This window comes from Hemiscyllium ocellatum, chromosome 3 (assembly GCF_020745735.1).
Source record: "Hemiscyllium ocellatum isolate sHemOce1 chromosome 3, sHemOce1.pat.X.cur, whole genome shotgun sequence".
Classification (NCBI taxonomy): domain Eukaryota; kingdom Metazoa; phylum Chordata; class Chondrichthyes; order Orectolobiformes; family Hemiscylliidae; genus Hemiscyllium; species Hemiscyllium ocellatum.
This window is the reverse complement of record NC_083403.1, coordinates 135145745-135171885: the sequence shown is the minus strand read 5'-3', so window position 1 is coordinate 135171885 and position 26141 is coordinate 135145745. Positions and strand designations below refer to the sequence as shown.

The following is a 26141-nucleotide window of genomic DNA, read 5'->3' as shown; positions in this document are numbered from 1 at the left end:
TTGCCCATTTCAACTCCCTTTCCTACTCCCTTTCCAACATGACCACCCTTAGCCTCCTTCATTGTCATAACAAACCACATCGCAAATTAAAGGAACAAAACACCTCATCTTCTGCCTGGAAAGCCAATAACCCGGAGGACTACACATCGGGTTCTCCAATTTCAAATAACCTCTCTTCCCATCCTGACTCCTTTCCTAGCCCCTTCCCACCCCTTCCACTCCTCTCTGCCACAAACCGGATTCACTTCTCCCATTGACCAACCAGGTTGTACCCTCTACCTGTCTTCACCTATCCCCATTTCACCACATTGCCCCCTCCCCCCAACACCCAACTCTAGTCCTGAAGAAGGGTTACACCTGAAATGTCGACTTCTCAACTTCCTGATGCTGCCTGGCGTGCTGTGTTCTTCCAGCCTCCTGCCTGTCGACGCTGCATTTCTCATGACAACATTCTAAATCAGAATCTATCTTCTTTGTTTGCATTTTTTCAACTATTATCAACAGCAAACAGTTCTTGTTGCATCTCCATGTCAATCACGGTCAAGCAATCAGTTACCCCTTCTGAAGCTATATAAACTGATACCACCAAGTTGTTTGGTTCATTTGGTGTCAGTTCTGTTGAGAGCACGATAAAAAACTTTATAGCAGTATTTATGTTCTGCATTACAAAGCAATTCATTTAACCATGATCGATGAACAGCCACAAAGACTTGCACTTGCAAACAGAAGCACTAGAAATCAAGAAGTACTGCAAGTGGGCACTAAAGGAAAAGAATAAATGTGAAACAGTAGAAACTGCTGACTGCATGATAGAAGAGAGTAGCAAAACTATATTAACATGTCTATCCTGAAGCCTCAATGTCAGGAGTCTGCTTGAAAAATTAGAATTTAGCTTCAAACATTTCCATAACCATTACGTGTGCAACAAGGCACAATGTCTTACTCTGTAACAAAACATCTTTGGCTACAGTGAAAAAATAGCAGATCAACTTGGGTTTCTATGGCCTCTTAATTGTAGAAAAGTTGTCCAAAGAAAAGTTCTTAAGAGGAATAATCAAATAAAATGTGACAGTGAATCAAAAATGGAGTGGACTTTACAAAACACCTTTGGGAAAACATACCTTGGTGGCTGAATCTTGAATCGTTCAAATACTTCAGGATACAACAGAGGAAAAACGACCATTTCTTTCAGAGCTTGAATATGATGGCTAAGCCCTCCCACACTATCAAACCGCACCTAATAAAAGACAGACCGTGGAAATTAAATGAGCGATCAAGCAGCTCAATAGCTTTGATTTGAACAGCTTCACTGAAAAGTAAACCACAATAAATGAATAAAAATTATGCGAAGTCAGCTATAATATGACTATTGACTACATCACATATTAAAGAGATTTAGCAAATGCAAAATTGGCAACTTAAAAATAAAGAGTTCTGAGATTAAACTGCATGGTTAATCAAACAAATAAACTTCGTACTCAGATTATTTATATAGAAATCCTTTGCCACAATCAGAGCTGTGATCAGAGTTCACTAAACAGTGCAAAAATATAGATTCTACTCAAATAATTTAACTGCTACAGAGAAAGGAAATTGCACTGAAGCACAGTCTGGTCAGTGACACCATAGATAGAAGATACAGAAGGCTATGAGCAATACACGTGTTTTGCCTTGCTTGGGGTTTCAAGATGACTTAATATCCTGTTAAAAGAAAGATGGTAACTTGGTGAAATTTCACTTCTCACAATCTTGGAGTCTGTGCTACTGAGATTTGTTCTTATTATTGACATGTAACTTAAGAACTAAGACCAGAAGTAGTCAATTCACTCCTTTAGCCTTCACTATTCAATTAAAATGCTCCTGATGTGATCTTGGCCTTAACTCCACTTTGCTGTCTGTTCCTCACTACAGTTAAAACCGAGGACCATTCTGAATATCCTAAATAAAAACATCTACAAGTCTCCAATGAAGGAGGAGAAACATGCAAAATCTTCAAAGAAGATCCTTCTTAGGTCCACTTTAAACGGGTGACCCTTCTTCTGAAATTGTGCCCAGAGTTCGGAGTTCCCTTATAAGCAGAAGTGGCTCAGCATCTCCATATCAAATCCACTCAATCTTATGTTCCAGTAATATCAGCTCTATTTCTAAGTGCCAATGAATGTCTACCTATCTTCCTCAAGGGTTCTTCATAAGGTTATCCTCCTCATCTCGGAATTCTGCAGTTTGTCCCCATTTATATAACAATTAGCTTGTCTATAATCTCATTTCCTCACATTCGTCATCTGTCAAATTTATGCAAACTTACGTAACTCACTTATATCTTTTTGCAGAGTCCGAACAGCCTCCTCACATCTTACTTTCTTTTTAGCTTTATATCATCAGCAAACTTCACCACACTACATTTGATCCCTTCATCAATTCATGAACATAGATTATAAATTGTTAAAGCCATAACACTGATCCCTAGGACCGAGGAAGCAGGCTGTTAGGTCCAGCATATCGGCCAGCCTCTTCTCCTGTAATGATTGTGATTATTTATAATTTCAAATTCTATGGTATTTTCTGGTTTCAAATGAATCCCCCAATTTCATCATTTAAAGAGAATATTTTTAAGCTACTCTCTACGATTTCATACACTTGTAAGATGCTCTGATATCAGATTGCTTGAAAAGTTGCTCTTCTATTTTTCTCCTTTCTTAAATGATATATTGTTATTTTCTAATACTTGCCCAAATGTCAGCAGCTGTGAATCTGCATGTGAGATTCCCAATCCGTATACGCTTCTATTAGATTCTTAAGAATTCATGATAATTTACAATACTGAACTCAATTGTAATTTTCTAGGCAATATTATCTGTAATGTCACCAATCAGTAGCATTCTCGCAAGCAAACCAACTCTCATCAGCATAGTAGCAGACATTTTTGCAGCCTACATGAAGAATCTTGAGAGCACTTATTAACAGTGTGTCACTAGGACTGGTCTGGGCCATTGCTGTTAACACACATATATATAAATAATTTATTGATATGTACAGATACTAAGCTATTGACATCAAGCTTAACAGGAATGAAGAATTTAAACAACAAAATCCACTAATGAAACACATAAATCAGGAAAATTTGGGAAAGTCTGCTAATAGAGGAAAATTGGTATTTAATATGAACAACTCTAATTCCAGAAAGGAACAAATAGCAAAAAATATAAATTGTTCAAATCAGTTAAAGACACAACCAAGGAGAGGAATCTGGAGGTCATGACTGATAGTTCACCACAACATCTACAGCAACATCAAGCAAGGCAGACTGACTTCAAAATGAAGCTGCCAGAGGGAACAGGTACAACAACATATTTATATATCATCTCTAATATTGCAAAATACAACACTTCACATAATGATAACGAAACTGTAGCACAGTAACACCACCGAAATACAGCGGCAGTGCAAAACACAGCAGCTAAATTGACACCTAGCTGAATGCATCCAAGAAGCTAAAAACATGGGATGTTTTAGTCTGATAAGTGATATAGATAACGCATTGGAATTTGTCACAAACATCAGGACTGGGAGGTACAAACAAGCTTAAAATGTTGTTTTATATAAAGTAGGTAAAGACTCAATCCAGGAGCATAGCAAAGATAATACACAAATTAAAAAGGAATTTGGAAGGAAATTCAAGATTGGACAACTGAGCAGAGTCAGATTTTAGGACTGGCCTGGGGCATTTTCTGGTATTGAACTTTTTGCTGGCCATACCAATCACATGTCATTGGGCTATGCTGCAAAACACTGTCCGAATTTCTGAATTCACATTAAAACAAAGTATTATGCAACAAATTTTATACAAGAGTGTTTTAAAAAAAAAACAATACTTACTGATGCATCCAAGTGCATTGGATCTACATCAGCCAAACTGGCACCAACTTTGACCCGCTCCCTAAGGATTTCACTCGTTAAATCTTCTGTTCTAATGTTCATCGGAAGACACCTGTTTAGTAAATACACTGCTTACAACCTTTCTGAAAACTTCCAAACCCTACCGACTCTTTTTTTGTTATAAAAGGTTTCTTTTTAATTTTTAATGTATACTGTTTGTGGAGCAAGATGAGAGACACGCTGCTGGAAAATTTGTTTCTCTTTGTTCACAGAACATGAGCATCAGTGGCAAGGACAGCATGTATGGCTTATTCCCAACTGCCCTTAAGTATTAGTGAGCAGCCATCCATGAAGCAATGTAGTCCACATGGTGTCAATACACTCATTGTGCTGTTAGGTTGCCAGAAGGCCCAGGCAGCTATTGTGGAATAGTAATATATTTCCATGCCAGAATAGTGAATTTTTGTTTGGCGGGGGGAGGAGGCGGGGGGATATCTTGCAAGGGGTGTAACTTTCATACACTTGCTACTCATGTCCTTTCAGATAGTTTGCAAGTTTGCAAAGTGCTGCTTAACAGCCTTGGTTACATTAGCGCATCTTATGGATGGAATACTATGCCATCCAAAGGTGAAAGAGATGTCAGGAAAGTGGGCAGCTTTGACCTGGGTGGCATCAAGCTGAGAGTGTTGTTGGAACTGCATTTGTCCCGGAAACTGGAGAGTATTCCGTCACACTCCTACTTGTGCCTTATGAATGACAGAAAGGCTTCGGAGAATAAAACAGCAAGTTAACTCACTACAAAATACCTAGTCAAAGACCTGTTCTCACAACCACAATATTTATTCTCATTAATTTTCTGATTCAATAATCGCCGAGCTTTTCAGCAGTTGGGGAATTCAATACTGACAATCTTTTTTTACTGTCATTGAAAAATGGCTAGATTCTATTACAAATGGTCTTTTTCCTGAGAACCTGGATGGTGCGAATTGGTACTTGCAACATGTTAATCCAAACTCAAACATTTTCTAATTGCGGTAAATGGAAACAAACACTGTGCAACCAATGAAAGCATTCATTGCAAACCTTGATGGAACAGCTGAAAATAGTTGGGCCTTAACACTGGCTGAAGGAATTTCTTCAGCAAGTTCTAGAACTGGAATGATCAGCCTGGAACAAACATAACCATCTTCCTATAGGTATGACTTCAGCAAACTGCTTCTCATTAACTTGACCTTCACCAGTACTCTTTGATGCCACAGTCAGCCAAATGCTGCCTTGATGTCATAAGCATGCAATCTTATCTCAGCTCGACAATTCAGCTTTTTCTCATGTTTGTCCAAGGCTGTGACGTTGTCTGGAGCAAGTGGTCCTGGTGAATCCAAACAGAGCCTCTCTGAGCAGGTTATTGACAAGTGCCACTTGGTAGCACAGTCACCAACTCTTATCTAGTACAGCAGTTAGTTCCAAATTAAAAGTTCTCTATTATGGCCAAACCTAGGAGGAGAAATTCCTATTCTATCAGTATATCATATTCCACTTAGTATACCAGCGCTTCTGAGGTCTGAGAGAACAGAAATGTCGTTAATTGTGAACAAGGAGAAATAAACCAATCTGCTAAGAATTAAATTGAGACTGATCAACAGATAAAAGAAATCATATACTTTGATCTAATTCAACTCTAGGGACTTTAAACACTATACCCCATTTTATTTGTCTGAAAAATTGACTAATTATTTATATTATAGTACAATAGATTCTAGGCTCAAAAGCTTAAATATTTTGAACATTTAATACACACCATAGAGGAAATGTGTTACACTATTTTATTATTTGCAATGCACAAATTCATCAGATATCTTCTAACAAATTTCTAAATTACTGACGCAATTCTAAATTTTCAAATAACTTAAAATTTTGTTTTGGCAGAATACACAGTTCTTTAAAACATGAAAATCAATTCAGTCAGATCTTAAAAGCACACAAGGATCTCTACTGATATACTTCACCTGTTTCTGGCTCTTGCCATGCTTTTAGATTTTCTTCTTTCAAAACGTTCTTCATCAGATGACGATGTGGTGTCACTGCTGTGGATGGCATGTTTCTTTCTCCTTTTTAAAACAAAGAAAAGTAAACAATGAAGATAACCAATCGAAAACAAGTCTATGGAGCAAGCTTAATGGGCCAGACTGCCTAAAAACCATGTCAATTTATGCTCATATGTTCCCTGAAAATGCTGCTACTCATCTGCTGCCTAGGCTGCTAAACATAAGAAACTAGGGAAAAAAAAAAGAGTATTATTTCCTCCTCTTCCACAAGTTAACTTGACTCAAGTTTCAATTTTGAAAAGTACACTTTGTTAAGTTTATTTTAAATTATTTTACCTGATATGACTCCTTCTTGCAGGAGATCTGAGTGTATCAAATAGTGTGCTTTGCCTTTGTCTCCGATGAACAGGCTCTAAAATCACAAATTAATTCCTACAATTAAAAGAACTGTCAGCCTGAGGACACCGTCTCGTGACACTGAAAATAGACACACACATATGAAGCAATTTATGTGGTTGTCAGTAAGATGAATACATTATTTTTCCAACTGAACATTTTATTCACCATTCTATAAAATTATAGCTATTTTCAGGAAGCTGATTTTCATGGATGCCATTTTAACTACAATGGAACCTTTCACAACTAGCAATAAAACCGTGCTCTAAAAAAATGCTTAATTTAGATGATTAAAATCTAGACAAGTGTACATCCCTGAAGTTAGACAAGTCAAAGAAGCTATGTAATTCATTGCAAATCAACAATTTGTTCCAGAAGCCAGGAGCCATGCCCTTGACAGGCCAGGGCTGCTACTGTCTCTCTTGTGCCTTTTGCTCCTCTTCTCTCATTCTGTAACCCACTGCTGCCTCTCACCGCTCCCTCATCCAAGGATGGTCACTGGAACAATGCTGCAGCTTGGGCTTCACTGCTGCTGCTGCTGCTACCCTTCACATGGCTTCACAATCTTACCCTGCTCACTCACTGTCAATGTGGGTGATGTTTCAGGCCACCAAGTGGATCATACAGAACTTCCAGCAAATTTCCAGCAGTGCCATCACTAAGATTGGTTGCTGCTGTCCTTCCCTGATTTTGGGGGCGTCTTTGTACATACATGCACTTGTTGCCACCTGGAGATGCCACTTGCAGTTTTCACAGCCTTCCACTAAAATCATACTATTTTACCACTTTTACCTATTGGAGGGGCTTGGTATCTTTGCACAGCCTTCCGTTGCCTCAGGTTATATGGTCTGTCATTTTCTTCAGCCTCTTCAACTTCATCACCATCTTCCTCCTCTTCTTGAGATTCTACTGAAAACATATTTTGATCTTGATTAATTCTACAATTGCAATCAACAAATACAACAGGAAAGGATATACAATCAATTCAATCAAAGCTATAGTTTTAAGATTTGGTGATTTATTTTTCAAATCCTTGTCAGATATTGGCCTGGATTCTTTGATGTCCAAACAGTCATTATGACATGTGAGCTACGCACAAGCAGCTGCATATGGGGATCCTGCTGAATTCCTATCATAGCAGATTCGAAAATAAATTGTCCAGGAAATTAAAGATTATGCTGAGCAATTTGTCTATGGTTGGAACCATCCAAAAGCATCTATTTAAAAATTGGAGAATTTGGAGGTTTACAATGAAATGAAGTAAATAATTACTTGGTAAGAGTTGTAGCATGAAACACAGTCAGTAATTATGCAACTGATCCCATATGTACCTCACACACCCTCAACTAGACCTTGATCAACCAGTTACACTTACATCAGACCCTGAGGTGAAACTCTCCTCCCTCCCACTTGGACCCAATACCCTGCCTAGCTCGAGACCATACATCTCCTTCCCTCCTTCAGATCAGAGCCACTTCTATCCTCCCAGGACACAAACCCCCTTTCCTCCCTCCAGACCCAATCTGACCCACCCCACCACCATCTGTTTCCTCGCTGCAGACCCAATAGGTCTCCCACCATGCAACGTAGTTCCGTAGGCCCATAGTACCTACCGAATTGGAACTCTAACCACATGATGTGTTATCTTACCTAAGTGCTGCTCAGTTGGTATCCTAATCTGCTACCTATCTAGCACCCTAAACTCAGACTTACCTTACATGTTTAATGTTCAACAGCAACTGCCAAAATGGCAGTTTGTGATCAATTACCCTGGCCAAACACTTCCAAACATTAGCCAAAGATGAAATAAATACACTAAACTATTCACAGCATCATGATCAAATAAAAGACACCACATAAACAAGTATTCCGAATACTGTACCACAAACAAGTGGATAAGAGATGATGATATATTTTCATGCCCAACATACTGATGTCCCAACGTGGTTAAAACAAGGTTCAATGTCCTCACTCAACTCTGGATCTCAGTTAAATCATTGTAGGAAAAATTTGAACAGAGGCAAGCAACTACACTTTTCCAACAGTCCCACAGAAGGAACAAAAATCAGTGTTATCCTGTCCTCTAGCTACTCTTAGAAAAATATCAACTAAAAAAGGATTTTAAAAAAAGGAACTAGCAGCATAACGATGCTAAGAATAAAAATGATTTGACGGGGCCGGCATTGAATTGGGATGTACTAAGTTAAAAATCACACAAACATGTCTTACGATCTTATACTCCATAACCACTCCATGAAGGAGCAGCTCTCCAAAAGTTAGTGCTTCCAAATAAACCTGGTGGACTATAACCTAGTGTTGTGAGATTTTTAACAAAGAGTAAAAATATATTTCTTTGTTCATCATTAAGGATCAAGGCAAGAGATGGCAAGTGCAATAAATTAAATCAAAAAATTTTAATAAAAGATATATACTGTACCTTCACTTCCTTCTTCTTCCTCTTCCTCTTCTCCTTCACTAGCTTCCTCAACGTGGATAGGCATTCCATACATGTTTCTTCTTAAAGGTTTCCTTTTCCTCTTCACACGGGAATACATATCCATATTTTCCTACAATTAAGTTATAGGTATCTTACCAAATGACAGGTTGTTCCAGAAAAACACAGAAATGCATACAAGTTAATATTTTCATCGTATTATTAAACAACCCTCAAGTCTTTTAGTCAGGTGATGTGCTCTTCCTGTCAGATGTGGGAGCTCAGGGGGAATTTAAATGTTTCCAGAGATGATGTCTGCAAGAAGTGTGTTTGATTGCGAAGCCTAGCAAACCACATGGATCTGTTGGAGTGGTAGTTGTAGGGTCATAGAGATGTACAGTACGGAAACTGACCCTTTGGTCCAACTCGACCATGTCAAACAGATATTCTATCCTAATCTAGCCCCATTTGCCAGCATTGGCCCATCTCTCTCTCAACCCTTCCTATTCATATACCCATCCAGGTGCCTTTTAAATGCTGTAATTGTACCAGCCTCTTCTACTTCCTCTGGCAGCTCATCCCATAAATGTGAAGGTTTGTAGCTCAGGTTGAGGCTTAGGGTATAGGTTTGTTCGCTGAGCTGTAGGTTTGATATCCAGACGTTTCATTACCTGGCTAGGTGACATCATCAGTGGCGACCTACAAGTGAAGCGAAGCTGTTGCCTCCAGCTTTCTATTTATATCTTTCTCCTGGATGGGGTTCCTGGGGTTTGTGGTGATGTCATTTCCTGTTCGTTTTCTGAAGGGTTGATAGATGGCATCCAGATCAATGTGTTTGTTTATGGCGTTGTGGTTGGAGTGCCAGACTTCTAGGAATTCTCTGGCATGTCTTTGCTTAGCCTGTCCCAGGATAGATGTGTTGTCCCAGTCGAAATGGTGTTTTTTTTCATCTGTGTGTAGGACTATGAGGGAGAGGAGGTCGTGTCTGTGGCTAGCTGGTGTTCATGTATCCTGGTGGCTAGCTTTCTTCCTGTTTGTTCTACGTAGTGTTTGTGGCAGTCCTTGCATGAAATTTTATAGATGACGTTGGTTTTGTCCATGGGTTGTACTGGGTCTTTTAAGTTTGTTAGTTTTTGTTTGAGAGTGTTGGTGGGTTTGTGTGCTACTAGGATTCCGAGGGGTCTTAGTAGTCTGGCTGTCATTTCTGAAACTTCTTTGATATATGGTAAGGTGGTTAGGGTTTCTGGCTGTGTTTTGTCTGCTTGTCGTGGTTTGTTCTTGAGGAATCTGCGCACTGTGTTTTTTGAGTATCCGTTCTTCTTGAATACATCGTATAGGTAGTTCTCCTCTGTTTTTCGAAGTTCGTCTGTGCTGCAGCGTGTGGTGGCTCGTTGGAATAGTGTTCTGATACAGCTTCGTTTGTGTGTGTTGGGATGGTTGCTGGTGTAGTTGAGTATTTGGTCAATGTTTGTCGGTTTTCTGTATACGCAGGTTTATAATTCCCTCTTGTCCTTTCTTTCTACTGTGACGTCCAGAAATGCGAGTTTATTGTCAGTTTCTTCCTCCTTGGTGAACTTTATGCCTGTGAGGGTGTTGTTGATGATGTTAAATGTCTCTTCTATCTTGTTTCGTTTTGTGATGACAAAGGTGTCATCTACGTAGCAAACCGAGATTTTTGGTTTGATTATTGGTAGGGCTGTTTGTTCTAGCCTTTTCATTACGCTTCTGCTATGAATCCTGATAGCGGAGATCCCATGGGTGTGTCATTGGTTTGTTTGTAGACTATGTTGTTGAAAGTGAGGTGGGTGGTGAGGCACAGGTCCACTAGCTTCATGATGTTTTCGTTGGTAATGTGATTGATGGTGGTTGGTGTGTGTGTGATGGTCTGTTCTAAAAGTGTGACGAGTGTTTCCTTTGCCAGGTTGTTGTTGATGGAGATGAACAGTGCTGTTACATCGAATGAGATCATTGCTTCGTCTTCCTCTATTTTAGTGTTTTTGATGATTTTTAGGAATTCCTGGGTGGATTGGATGGAGTGCTGTGACTCTTCTACTAGGTACTTCAGTCTCGTGAGTAGTTCTTTGGCCAGTCTGTAAGTTGGTGTTCCGGGTAGTGAGACTATAGGTCTGATGGGGGCTCCTGGTTTATGGATTTTTGGTAGTCCGTAGAATCATGGGGTGTTGGTCCCGTCAGATTTCATTTTCTGGAATTCTGTCTTGTTTAATTGTCTGGAATTGTGTAATTTTCTTAGGAGATATGTAATTTTGTTTGGGGTTGTGGGGTCGAGTCTAGCACCTCCTTTTGGTAGGTGTTGGTGTCTGCGAGTAGTGCATTGGCTTTCTCAATGTAGTCCCTCCTGTTCAGGATGACTGTGAGCCGACCTTTGTCTGCAGGTAATATAATGATGTTTTAGTCTTTTTTGAGGTTTTCTAGGGCTTTCTTTTCTTGTGTGTTCAGTTTGTTTCCTTTCCTTTTGCGGCTCAGAGTAGGTGCACCTGTCTGTCTGATCATTTGTTGTGTTTCTTCCGTGAGATTGTTGTCCTTCAATGTGGTTTCTAATGCCGCTAGGAAATCCTTCTTGTCAGCGTCTCGGTAATTGAAATTTAATCGTTTTACTAGTACCGCTTCTTCTGTGTCTGATAGGGTCCGGTCTGATAAGTTCTTTATCCATGCCCCTGTGTTATTGGTTTTGGCTTTTTTTGAGAGTTTGTCAAGTTTTTTCTTCAGGTCCCAATTTTTCTTTATCTGTGTTTGTCGCTGTTTGGTGTTTATGACTTGTTCTACCGCGTCTGTCCATTCTTGATTTGTTGCTTGCTTGAATAACAGTTTTTGGCGCGCAATTTCCCAGATGTATTTTCGGAGTCCGTGGTGGGTGTCATTGATTAGTTCTCGGAGCATTCTGCGGCCGTTTTGTTCTGTTAAATTTCTGGCTTGAGGTATTTTTATCGGCGGTTTATATTGGAGACATATTGGCAGTACCTGTTTTCTTAAACATTCATGCAGGAAGTACAGTTGTTCGCGGGTGGAACTCTCTCTGATGGCATTCCTTTCCCATCTTCAGGCCAGTTGTAGCGTGTTGCACCCATAGGTTTTCGCAAGATTTGTGAAGGTTTGTAGCTCAGGTTGAGGTTTAGACACGATCCCCTCTCCCTCATAGTCCTACACACAGATGAAAAAAAACACCATTTCGACTGGGACAACACATCTATCCTAGGACAGGCTAAGCAAAGACATGCCAGAGAATTCCTAGAAGTCTGGCACTTCATGCACAATGCCATAAACAAACACATAGATCTAGATGCCATCTATCAACCCTTCAGAAAACGAACAGGAAATGACATCACCACAAACCCCAGGAACCCCATCCAGGAGAAAGATATAAATAGAAAGCAGGAGTCAACAGCTTCGCTTCACTTGGAGGTCGCCACTGATGATGTTACCTAGCCAGGTAATGAAACGTCTGGATAACAAACCTACAGCTCAGCGAGCAAACCTACACCCTCATCCCATAAATGCACCACTCTCTGTGTGAAAACGTTGCCCCTTAGGTCCCTTTTATATCTTTCCCTTCTCACCCTAAACCTATGACCTCTAGTTCTGGACTCCCCCACCCCAGGGAAAAGACCTTGCCTATTTACCCTATCCATGCCCCTCATGATTTTATAAACCTTGATAAAGGTCACCCCTCAGCCTTCAACATACAAGGGAAAACAGCCCCAGCTTTATCAGCCTCTCCCTATACCTCAAATCCTTCAGTCCTGGCAACATCCTTGTAAATCTTTTCTGAACCCTTTCAAGTTTCACAATATTTTTCCGATAGGAAGGAGACCAGAACTGCATGCAATGTTCCAAATGTGGCCTAACCAATGTCCTGTATAGCCGCAACATGACCCCCCCTCACCCCCCCCCCCCCCCCCCCCAACTCTTATACTCAATGTTCTGACCAACAGAGGAAAGCATTCCAAATGCCTTCTTCACTATCCTATCTACCTGTGACTCCACTTTCAAGGAACTATGAACCTTCACTCCAAGGTCTCTTTGTTCAGCAACACACCCCAGGACCTTAACATTAAGTGTACAAGTCGTGCTCTGATCTGCTTTTCCAAAATGCAATTCAAGGCAACAAGGAGTTTATAAGAGCAAGAGGTTATGCTGGATAGCAGTTTCAAGAGGGTAGAGACACTGCAGATACAGTCAGGTAGATGGTAGACCAATGAGAGTGGTAGGAAATGTGGGAAGAAAATGAGGACTGTAGATGCTGAAGATTAGAGTTGAAAATGTGGTGCTGGAAAAGCACAGCTGGTCAGGCAGTCGCCAAGAAGCAGGAAAATTAACGTTTCAGGCAAAAACCCTTTATCAGGAATGAGGCTGGGAGCCTCGTTGGTAGAGGGGTAAATGGGTGGGAAGTGGGCCTGGGGTGTAGGCAGCTGAGAGTGCAATAGATGAAAGGAGGTGGGGGTAATGGTGATAAGGGGAGGGTGAAGCGAAAAGGTGGGAAGGAAAATAGACAGGTAAGACAGGTCATGAGGGAGGTGCTGAGCTAGAAGGTTGGAACTGGGAATGACGTGGGTGGGGGGGGGGGGGGGGATGAGGAAACTGCTGAAATCCACCTTGAAGGGGTTAGAGAGTCCCGACACAGAAATTGAGGCGTTCTTCCTCCAAGATTCAGGTGATGAGGGTGGGGCAATGGAGGAAGCCCAAGACCTGCACGTCCTTGGCGGAGCGGGAGGGGAGTTGAATTGTTTGGCCATTGGGGGGGTGGGGCTAGTTGGTGTCGAGGAGATATCCTCTGAAGCGCTCTGCAAGTAGCCGTTCTGTCTCCCCAATGTACAGGAGACCACATTGGGAGTTACAGAGACAGTGAATGATGTGTGGAAGTGCAGGTGAAACTTTTGTGGATGTGGAAGATTCCTCTGGGGCCTTGGATGGAGGTGAGTCAGTCACCCTTGATGGAGATGGAGAGGTCCAGGAAGGGGAGGGAGGTGCCTGGGGTGGTCCAGGTGAATTTAAGGTTGGGACAATGTGTTGGTGAAGTTGACGAACTGTTCAACCTTCTCATGGGAGCACAAGGTGGCATCAATGTAGTAGGGGAAAGGTGGGGAGTGGTGCCGGTGTAACTGCGGAAGATAGACTGTTCCACATAGCCGACAAAGGTACAGGCATTGCTGGGATCTATGTGAGTACCCTTTTTGTTTTGAAGGAGGGGGAGATGTAGCCAGATAATGCATCATCCTCATCTCAAGATGTATGCCAGTTTGGATACTGCTGGGGTGGAGGCGGTGTTGGCCTCTCAGGACGCTATAACACTACCAGTCAGGTACAGGGACTTGCTCAACTGTAATGAGAGATATGTCAGATTACAAATGATCAATTGTGATAGGGGACTCATGAGTCTGGGGCACAGACAGATGTTTCTGAGACAGTCAGCAAGACATTAAGATGGTGTGTTATCTCCTTTGTGTTAGGGATATCCCAGAGAAGTTGCAGAATATTCTCAAAGGGAGTGTGACCAGCAGGAGGTCATTGTGTATGTTGGTACTCACCACATAGGTAGGGAAAAGGGATGACATTCTGCAGAGAGAATATAGCAAACCAGGCAGGAGATTAAAAAGTAGGTCCTCAAGGGTAGTAATATCTGGACTACTATCAGTGCCATGTGCTGGTGAGAGCAGGACTAGGAAGAAGCATGGCTAAGGATTTGGTGTAGGGAGCAAGGATTCACAGTCTTAGGCCATTGGGATCAGTTCCAGGGTACAAATGACCTGTTTGAGAGGGATGGACTCCACCAGATGACCAGGAGACCAACATCCTTGCAGAGATTTGCTAGTGCAACTCGGGAGTCTTTAAAGTAGTTTTGGGGGGAGGAAAATGACCAAAGTGATAGTGAGAAAAGAGAAAAGGCTGCAGCTGGTACAGTAGATAAGAGAAGAGCTCCCCAACAGACAAGAGCTTGTCAGAGAATGAGATAAAACCATTAATAAAACTGCATTTACTTTAAAGCAAGAGGCCTGACAGGTAAGGCTGATGACTTTAGGCCATGGGACCTAGATATCATAGGTATTACAGAAATATGGCTCAGAGATGGACAGGAATGGTAGCTCAGTGTTCCGATATATAGATGCTATCGGAAGAATGGGGGAAGAAGAGAGAGACAAGAGGAGGGGAAAGTGACATTTTTGGTTAGGGATAACACTATGGGTGCACTTAGGGATCGACAAACTTCAGGAAGATCGTCGACTGAAGTTATATGGGTGGAACTGAGAAATAAAGAGATGATCACCTTGTTGGGATTCTATTATAGGCCCCCCCAAAAGTCATGAGGAAATTGAGAAGCAAATAAGGGGCTGTCGGTTTCTGTAAGAAGAATAGTAATGTAGTGGTAGGGGTAGGGGTTTTAAACTTTCCAACCGTTGTCATAGTGCTAAGGGTTTGGATGAGGAGGAATTTGCTAAATGTGAATAAGAAAGTTCTCTTGTACAATATGTAGATGCCCCTAATAGAGAAGAAGGAGCAATAATTGATCTTCTGTTGGGAAATAAGGCAGGGCAAGTGACTGAGGAATCAGTGGTTCTATTAGTTTTAAAGTAGTTATGGAAAAGGCAACACCTGATCTAAAAGTTAAAGTTCTAAATATGAGGTCAGTTTTGATATATTAGACAGAAATTTTTGTAAGTTGATTGGAGGAGGCTATTCACAAATAAAGGGTTGGCTGAGAAGTGGAAGGCATTAAAAAAATGAGATAATGAGAGTTCAGAGACAATATGTTCCTGTTAACATGAAGAGCAAGGCTGGAAGATACAGGGAATGCTAGATGACTAGAAGAATCAAAGCTCTGGTCAAGAAAATGAAGGCAGATGTCAGGTATAGACAGCTGGGATCGAGTGAATCCCTAGAGGACTATAAAGGCAGTAGGAGGGAAATCAGGAGGGTAAAAAAGGGGACATGAGATAGCTTTGAAAAATAAGAGTTAAGGAGAATCCAAAGAGGTTCTATACGTACATTAAGGGCAAAAGAGTAATTAGGGAAAGAATAGGGCCCCTTAAAGATCAATATGGCCATCTATGTGTGGAACTACAGGAAATGGGTGAGAGACTAAACAAATATTTCACCTCAGTATTTACTGTGGATAAGGTCGAAGAAGCCATGAAAATTGGAGAAATAAATAGTGATGTCTTGAAAAAAAAGATGTCATTTTAGAGGAGGAGATGCTAGAAGCCTTAAATGTATAAAAGTACATAAATCCCCCGCACCTGATCAGGTATTCCCCAAAACTTTATGGGAAGCTAGAGAAGAGATTGCTGGGCCACTTACTGAGATAGTTGCATCATCAACAGCCACAGGTGAGGCACTGGAGACAGAAGGCTGGCTAATGTGGTGCCATTATTTTAAAAATGCTGTAAGGAAAAGTCAGGGAACCGTAGACCGGTAAGCCTTATGCCAATGGTGGGCAAATTGTTGGAGAGGATTCTGAAGAACAGAGTTTATATGCATTTGGAAAGGCAAATACTGATTAAGGATAGTCAACATGATTTTGTGCGTGCAAATTCATGTCTCAATGACTTGAGCTTTTTGAGGAAGTGACAAAGAAGATTGATGAATGCAGAATGGTAGATGTTGTGTATATGGGCTTCAGCAAAACATTCGACAAGGTTTCACATAGTAGACTGGCTCATAAGGTTCAATCACAAGGGATCCAGAGGAAGCTAGCCAACTGGATACAAAATAGGCTTGAAGGTAGGAGACAGAGGGTGGTGATAAAGGATTGTGTTCAGACTGGAGGCCTGTGACCAGCAGTGTTGATTCTTACCAAGCCAAACCAGGGCTGGACACATACAGTTAATAGTAGGGCCCTGGGAGTGTTGTGAATAAATTGCTCTTGGTGTGCAGGTGCACAGTTCCTTACAGACAGACAGGGTAGTGAAGGCAGCATTTGGAATGCTTGCTTTCATTGGTCAGTGCATTGACAATAGGAGTTGGGATGTCATGTTGCAGCTGTACAGGACATTAGCCTGGCCAGTTTTAAAAGTACTGCATACAATTCTGGTCGCTCTTTTGTAGGAAGGAAGAATGAAAGGATGTTGTTATATTTGAGAGGATGCAGAAAAGACTTACAAGGATGTTGCCAGGACATGAGGGTTTGAGTTAGAGGCAGAGGCAAATAAACTGAGGCTCTTTTCCCCTAGACCTTACAGATGTTTACAAAATCATGAGGGACATGGATAAACTGAACAGCCAAAGTTTTTTTTTCCGTAGTGTGGGGGGGGGGCAAAAGTAGAGGGCATAGGTTTAAGGTGAGAGGAAGACTTAAAAAGAATCTGAGGGATAACTTTTCCACGCAGAGGGTGTTGCATGTACAGAACAAGCAGCCAGAAAGTGGTGAAGACAGCTACAATTACAACATTTAAAAGACATCTAGATGAGTATGTGAATAGGAAGGGTTTAGAGGGATATATGCTGGTAAATGAGACACGGTCAGATTAGGAAGTCTGGTCAGCACGGACCAATTGGACTGAAGGGTCTGTTTCCATCCTGTATGACTCCGTAACTTTGAGTCTTCCGGTTATCAACGTCAAATTGTAATACAGCACTATTGGAACAAATAATTAACATTAATACATCAATTTAATCTAAACAAAGAAAATTGAGGGAAATCTGTCATGAGATCATGAGTTCTCACCAAAACTCCCAGGTGAACCCCAAAAGAACTGGTGTGATGCAAAACTCACACTCATTTAAAAATTGCCGCATTGTAGAAAAGATCCCAATTAACCTGCTTGACAAGCCTATTAATTGGCAAATTTTAAGACAAAAAATTAAGATTCTAGAATATATCCATTGTCTAAGATTACAAATAAATGATTAACTTAAGAAAAAGCTATGTTAAATCAATACGTGGAACTCAAGGTAAACCAAAGAAACTAGTGGAATCTAAAATTCAACAAATAATTCTGAAATTGATAACTAGTCTCAGTCATTGTGAGCATGAGCTATCACACATTTCTGTAAAGACCCATCTGATTCATTATGTTCCTTCGGAAAGTAAACTTGCCCTTCTTCCCCAGTCAAGCCTGCATGCAACTTCATCAATACGGCGTGGGTGACTTTAAAAAGCCTTGCAAAATAGCCAAGCAGCCAAAATAGCACAAGATATCCAAGCAGAATTAGAATATTCATGTTTTCTCTGCCAATTGATCATGGCTGACATGTTGCTTAACCTCATCATTCTGCTGCCTTCTCTCCATAACTCCGGATCCCCTTATTAGTTAAGACTTATCTACCTGACCCAATGACTTGGCCTCCATAACCTTGGGTAGCAGAGTTCCACAGATTAACTATCCTCTGGCTGAAGAAATTCCTCACTTCAGTTCTAAAGGATCATCCCTTCACTCTGAGGATCGACGTTCAGGTTCTAGTCTCTCCTACCTTTGGCAACATCTTCTCCACATCCACTCTATCCAGGCCTCTCTGTATTCTGAGTGTTTCAATAAGATCTCCCCTCATCCTTCTAAACTCCATTAAGTACAGACCCAGAGTCCTCAATTACTCCTCATATGACAAGCCCTTCATCCCGGGATGTCTTTTTTGTAAACCTTCTCTGAACACCCTCCAATACCAGCACGTCTTTCTTTCGAAAGCAGGGCCCAAAATTGCTTTCAAAATTCTAAATGTGGTTTGACCAGAGCCTTACACAGCCTCAGTCGGACATCTCTGCTCTTGTATTCTAGCCTTGTTGAAACTGTACTTGACTTAACTGCCAACTGCACCGCCATGTTAACCATGAGAGAATCCTAAACTATGACTACCAAGTCCCTTTACACATCAAATTTTTGAAGTTTTTCCCAATTTAGAAAAGTCTGCACCTGTATTCTTCTAAGCAAAGTGCATAACCTCACACTTTTCCACATTGTATTCCATCTGCCATTCCTTTGCCCACTCTTTTAGACTGTCCTAAATCCTTCTACAGCATTCCTGTCTTCTCAACACTATCTGTCCCTTTCAATTTAATTTCATTTCTTACTAACAAGGTAATCCCACCTCCTCTGCCCATCTGCCTATCCCTTTGATAGGATGTGTATCCTTGGTTATTTATTCCCAGCCCTGATCCGCTTGCAGCCTCTCTTCTGTGGTTATGACCACAACTTACCTGCCAATTTTAATCTGTGCTAAAAGCTGATTTAACTTATTTCATATAATGCATGCACTTAAGTACAACACCCTCAGCACTTAAATAATAAAAAATGTTTTTTTTTTAATTTCAATAGACATGTCTATGAACTAAAGGTTTACAGTTAATGACAAGTATTTCCTTTTCATGTAGTGTCACAGCTTTTCAGTAAAAGTGTGACCAAATATCACAACATCATAATTTAAATGTTAGCAAGCAAAGATAAAACAAATCAACAACTAAGTAATTCAGCAATGTTAATTTTACTTAATTTGGAATTGTCAAGTCTTCAACCCCTCTTGAAAACCATTACGCTTAGAAAATCCAAAACAGAAAGCTGGAAACACTCAGATGCTTCTCCAAATTATTTCTAAATCTTGTCACTGAAAAAAAAATTAACTTCTGACTTAACTACGATTACTAGTCAGGATGAGAAGGAAAGAGCCCATGAGGAAGATAACAAGGGTTTTCATCTCTTCCCACTAATACCAAAGATAGATGTGAAGGAAGAGAATTCTCCTGCCTGAACATACTGGCACTTTTAAGTATCATCAAAATAATTTGCAGTTCTGAAGTAACTTCTTTTTTCCCCATACATGTATATGCAAATATCGACATGCAATAGTCATTGTGCTTCATTCTGATAAATTTTGTCAAATACTTCAGAGAGTTTGCCAGTGTTAAGCTGTGTAAAGAGCAAAAATCTCTCAAAACAAAAAATATTAATTCATATTATCACAATCATTTGCATGCTATAGTTTTCATTTAACATTGATTACATTAGCCAATGGGGTTAAAATGTTATCAAGCAGAACTTAGTATGAAAAAGCAAGTCACTACTGATTTTTGAAAAAGATTCAGAAGTCAATATAAGCTATTAAAATTAAATTTTCAAATATGTTCTTCAGGATATCGTGTTTTTTGCAATTAGCTTCATTCAGGTTATTTAAGAAACAGAGGAATCATGCCCTGTATTATCCTGATAAAACCAGAAAGATGTTTAGAAATTAATCTTAGTTATGCAAATCAATTAGACAACATGATCATGCATTTAAAAAAACCTGCACAGACCGAACAAAAAGCACTGATTCTAGTTCATGCAGGACTGAACCATGTAAAATGGCATGGCTCCAGGTTATAAGTGTCAGTAAACTACTGGGCTACAAATCATCACATTTGAATTCAATAATGTCATTGAGCATCATGTTGTTTTCAGCAGGTATTTGGTAATTTATTTTCAATTTTCTTTCTCTCACCTACCCCTCCACTCCCTCACTAGCCCACAAATGTGGAAGTCAGTTGTGATCCATACTGTGTGCTAATTCAGCATTAACTAAGGATCAAACCTCACATTTCTGCCATGCACAGCTTGATATCCCTTTAGCCTATGCACTAAACAATCAGGAGAGATATATAATAAAAAAAACTTTAAACCTATCAGCAGTATTTTTGTAACTTGCCGTCCATCCTGCACTGCAATCCTCATAATCTGAGCTGCATTAAAAAATCGGACTGAAAACCCATGAGAAAGCAACACTGTAAACAAATAGAATGCAGAAATAACAAAAGCTGGTGAAAAATTGTCACTTATTTTAAGAGGTATTATGTGATCCATTTGCAATTTACAACATGCTTTTCAAAAGAAAACTCCCATTTTCCATGCACTCATTTTTCTCCATTCTGTGCTCACCACCTGCTTTAAGGATTCAAAACCTACATTAGTCTGGCAATCTTAAAATCATAATTATTGTTTTTTTTTTAAGCAAAAAGCTACATCTTCAGAATTCTCCTTAACAAAAGAACATATACTCACGAACTCTGTATCTGTCCACATCCTGAGACGCTCCACTTCGCCCGGTCTTCTGTTCTGTCTAATGTTACTGGTGATATTATCCATTTCTTGCAGTACAGCTTCAGCAGTACTGGATTCACATAGTACAAATAAACGTATAAAATTAATGATTTCAAAATGTGCCCCTGTCTATTATGCACAAAATAAAACAAGATTAAGGAAATGATTAAGCCAAGTGTGAGGAATAGGAGTTTGGTGATGACAAGTTCTGGTCACAATTCTGGTCTCCTTGCTATAGGAAGGATGTTGTAAAACTTGAAAGGATTCAGAAAAGATTTACAAGGATGTTACCAGGGTTTGAGGTATAGGGAGGCGCTTAACAGGCTGGAGCTCTTTCCCCTGGACCATCAGAGGCTGTGGGATAATCTTCGAGTAAAAAGTGAGGTCTGCAGATGCTGGAGATCAGAGCTGAAAATGTGTTGCTGGTTAAAGCACAGCAGGTCAGGCAGCATCCGAGGAACAGGGAATTCGACGTTTCGGGCAAAAGCCCTTCATTATTCCTGATGAAGGGCTTTTTCCCGAAACGTCGAATTCCCTGTTCCTCGGATGCTGCCTGACCTGCTGTGCTTTAACCAGCAACACATTTTCAGTGTGGGATAACCTTACAGAGGTTTATAAAACTATGGGGGCATGAACAGGCTAAATAGGTCTTTTCCCTGGGATGGAAGAGTCCAAAACTGAAGGGCATACATTTAAGGCGAGAGGAGAAAGATTTAAAAGGGACCTAAGGACCAATTTTTTCACGCAGAGGGTGGTATGTGTTTGGAACAAGCTGCCAGAGGAAATGGAGGAGGGCTGGTACAATTACAACATTTAAAATGCATCTGTATGGCTATATGAATAGGAAGAGTTTAGAGGGATATGGGTGAAATGCTGACAAATGAGACTAGATTAATTGAGGATTTCTGGTCAGCATGGATGCATTGAACCGAAGGGTCTGTTCGTGCTGTACACCTGTATGACTCTAAGTACCCAATGTCAAGGCTGTGCAGGTATTTGACTTATGCTTGGGACTTAAGTAACAAAGCTGGAGAGCTGAATTACAAATTGATTCACGAACTAAAGAACTTTAAAAGGTAGATGATTTCAAAGCCTGGAAGCCTGAACACCTTCACACCAACATACTATAACTGGAATTGGGGAATTAAAAGTTATGCCGTAATCTTTCACGTTGTTTGCGCCTGGATGTATACAAGTTGTGTGGTTATGGTGGTCAGCAAGAAATCTGAAGTTCAAGAAATGAAATCTGTGAATGTGAATTCAATAAAATCTAGCCATCTGTCAACTGATTCTAGAGAAAAAAGCATTGGAAGCCATTTGCTGTCATTAAAACTAACTGGCTTATGAATGTCCTCCAACAAAGGAAATGATAAACCTGTATCATTTGACTCCAGTCTCAAGTACATATCATCCTTTAATACCCCTTAAAGTAGCCAAACTCTGCTCATAATCTAATATGAAACCAGAGATTAAGCATTCACCATATAGAAAATTGTTATAATTATTTGTACACCATATGGAAGTACTATATACAGTGTGCCAAGATATGGAAACCAAATCAAATTTATTTAAGGTATTTCACTACAAATTTTTTCAAAGCCAAATGTGCAGCCAGATGATCTACCAGTGTCTTCTTTCAACTGCATGAAAGCACAGAAGTGCAGCGCTGGCTACCTTTCCTTCTAATCTTTGCCTTCTTGATTTTTTTCTTGACACCTTCTTGTGACAAAAAAGCAATTAACTGATTTATTAAATAAAGTGAAATCTCTGATTTTATATATTAATCAGGGTTGAACCCACTGCACACTGTAAGAGCTAAAGAAGAGAGGAAGATACCTTAAATGGTACTTCATTATAATGGAACTACAGTACAAACACAATACCTGTTTACGAGCTGATCAAACAAGAGGCTTTGGTTGAGAGTTTCAAATTTATTCCTCCTTGCTCGACCACTTCTTCTAACTTCTGAGTCACCATTCATGTGAGAATGGTCCCCATCCTCTTGGCTTTCACGTCGGCTTCCAGGATTTCTGAGAACTTTTTAGCAAAGGATCACCATCAGTTATTAGTTGATTTACATGTTTTGAAGTAGCTGTGCTTAATATACAGATATGTGATGCTGTTGAAAGGCAGCTTGCAGTCTGTTGCAAATATATGTTTTAAATGAAATTGCAAGTTGCATGGCATTCCTTCTGCACATTTTTTCCTAAAAGCATACAAGTTTTGTGGCTGTGGTGCTAGACATGCAATTCAGAGCTCAGAAGCTGAAATCATAGCATGATAAGTTGTGAAAGTAATTTCAGTAAAAACTGATAATTTGTCAGAGTTGGCACCAGCTAAAATTATCAAGGAAGCCACAGGATCATCATTAAAAAAAAACTAGCTGGTTTACTAATGTCATTTGGCAAAGGAAACTAGACACTTATACCACTCGACTCCAGTCCTACGGTGCACAGCTGACTCTTAATGCCCCTTGACATGGGTGACAGGACCAGGTTAAGACTAGGCATTCCATATTAGAAAATGGTCTAAATAAGTCAAAAGAAACTTATTGATCTATAATCGTCCTATGTATATTCGGCTACTTGATCGAGCTATTTGTAAACTCAACAACCCCCATAGGTTATTTCAACAACAGAACGTAGCTGGGTTTTCTTCTCTAAAAAGTAAGTTACAAATATGAACAGGAATAGTCTATTCAACACATTAAGCCTGCACCGCCTTTCAATACAACTGCAGTTGATCAGTCATTTACCCATAACTCTGTACCGTCCTCTCAGCAAATCAGAAAGCTGTCAATCCCTACCTTAGATATTCTCAAAAACAGAGCTTTCACCGCCCTCTGTGACGGAGAATTCCAGAGGTTCACAACTCTGAATAAATAAAACTTCTCAGACATTGGGGCATCCCTGGTTCTAGACTCGCCAGTCTACATAAATGCGTTGCCTGCATCTATACTATCTAGCTCTTTTAGTATTTTGTAAGTTTCAATGAGATCACTTCTGATTCTTCAAAACTCTAGCAAATGCAGGCCCAATGTTTCGTTATCAGACAGTTCTGCAATCCTGGTGAATCTGTGTCACACAACCTCTACAGCAATACTTTGGATATTGGAAGATAAGGAAGATAAGCAAGATAAGGAAGTCAAAACTGCACACAATAGGACAAATGCTATCTAACCAACCTCTAATACAATTGAGCAAGACTTCATTATTCAAATCTTCTTGCAATAAAGGCCAATAATCCATTAGTCTCCCTAACAGATGAAAGGCTAAAATGTAGCTACAGCTGTGACTTGTCAACACAGACAACCAGGTCTTTTAGTGTGCAGCTCCAACAGGCCTTAAGGTAAATGAAATTTTGGCATTTATTGCTCAAATGAACAGAGTATAAAAGTAGAGAACTGTTGCTGCAACTGAGACCACACCTGGAATACTGTATACAATTTTAGTCCCCTTGAGCAGGGATGTAGTTGCACTGGAAGCAGCTCAGAGAAGATTCTTTAGATTGATTCCTGAGATAAGGGATGAAGATGGAGAGAGATTGAATAGTTTAGACTTATACTCTCTGGAGTCTGGAAGAATGAGAAGAGATCTAATTGAGATACTTAATATGCTAAAGGGGATTGACAAAGTAGACATAGAAATGTTCCCTCATGTGGGGCAATCTAGAACAAGAGGTCGTACTTCTTGTAAAAGTGACAGTAGATTAACAACAGAGATGAAGAGAAAATACTTCTCTCAAAGGGTTGTGATTCCATGGAATTCACTACTCCAGACCATTGTGGATGCTGTGACAATAAGTAAATTTAAGGGTGAGATAGATAGATTTTTAATTAGTAATGGATTGAAGGCTTTTTGTCAAACATCACCTTGTTATATATTTATGGTACCTTTTACAGTCCATTCTTAAGTTTTTCCGAGATCATACTTATATTCTATTCACGCTTACAATATCAATTTCTTGGTCATCCTTTTGCACATTCTATGAACCTCCAAATCCTCAGAATTGCTATTATTTATAGCCATTTTATTGGGTTTTGTTTAAACTTTTTTTAAAAATCCTGAACTTCCTTTGATACCTGCATTTTACGACTTTTGTGTTTTTGCGCCTTGAAAGAATGCCCAGTTGCTGGAAGTCATGCAAAATTCTTCAAAGACTGTCCATTAGCCACATATCTTTTAATGCATTTTCCCAAACCATTTCAATCAATTTGTGCCTCATACCTCCTGTAATTTCTGTTCTTCAAATTTAACACCCTTGCTTCAGAATGAATGACCTCATTTTCAAACATAATGTAAAATTCTATCAGACTGTAACCATTCAAACTGGAAGATTCTTTTACAATATTATTAATCAGCCCTTGATCCGTAATACTAGATTTAAAATAGCACTTTTTTTTTTCTGGTTGGCTCCTCGACAAGCTACTCTGGAAAACCAGCCTTAACAGTCATCACAGTGTTCTTGACAAGATTTGTAGCTCAGATTGTGGATGAAGCTATTGTGCTCAATTAGTTTACCTAATCCAAATGCAGATTAAAGTCACCCAAGATAATGGTGCTGCTCACGCTACATACTTCTCTCATTTCATGATTAATACCAATGCCTGCTCAATTAGTGGGCAGCACAGTGGCAAGCAGAGACCTGGGTTCAATTCCCGACTCTGGCGACTGACCGTGTGGAGTTTGCACACTCTCCCCGTGTCTGCGTGGGTTTCCTCTGGGTGCTCCGGTTTCCTCCCTCAGTCACAAAGATGTGCACGTAGGGTGAATTGGCCATGCTAAATTGCCCGTAGTGTTAGGTAAAGGGGTAAATGTACGGGAATGGGTGGGTTACGCTTCGGTGGGTTGGTGTGGACTTGTTGGGCCGAAGGGCCAGTTTCCACACTGTAAGTAATCTAAATCTAAATCTATTTGGTGGCCTATAAATAATACCCTCAATTCTGCTGCCTCTTGCTATTTCTTCCTTTCACCTAAATAAATTCAACACTATTCTTAGGATCTAAGATCCTCTCTTGTTGATGTACTGATCCAATCTTGTATAATCAGTGCAACTGCACCTCCTTTTCCTTCACGCCTGTCCTTTCTAAATGTCAGATATTGTTGAATATTCAAATGTGCATCCTGGTCACCATGTGACCATGACTGTGAAATGATAATTAAATTATACCCATTTGTCTCTATTTTTGCCTTTAGATCATCTATCTTGTTGTGAATGTGATAAAACTAAAAATGCTGGAAATACTCAGTAGATCAGGCAGCATCTCTGCAGAGAGAAATAGACTTTCAGGGAGACACAAATCACTCAGTTCATATTTCTTGCAATCTGATGTACAATGTGGCACCAGAGAAAGGTGATGTTCAAAAATAGATC

General features: G+C 40.0%; 1 protein-coding gene across 2 annotated transcripts in view; it reads right to left on the bottom strand.

Annotated features, from left to right (window-relative positions):
* atad2b (ATPase family AAA domain containing 2B) overlaps positions 1-26141 on the bottom strand; it is a 133737-nt gene that overhangs the window by 70006 nt on the left and 37590 nt on the right. Inside the window, exons 4-11 of one of the 2 annotated variants that reach the window (XM_060853661.1) lie at positions 22652-22805; positions 20730-20838; positions 8755-8884; positions 7110-7226; positions 6258-6333; positions 5883-5984; positions 3877-3988; positions 1122-1237 (exon numbers count right to left, since the gene is read on the bottom strand). In XM_060853661.1, coding sequence (XP_060709644.1) covers positions 1122-1237; positions 3877-3988; positions 5883-5984; positions 6258-6333; positions 7110-7226; positions 8755-8884; positions 20730-20838; positions 22652-22805 — 916 coding nt within the window. The remainder of the gene's footprint in view (positions 1-1121; positions 1238-3876; positions 3989-5882; positions 5985-6257; positions 6334-7109; positions 7227-8754; positions 8885-20729; positions 20839-22651; positions 22806-26141) is intronic. The other variant, XM_060853667.1, reaches the window with a different exon arrangement.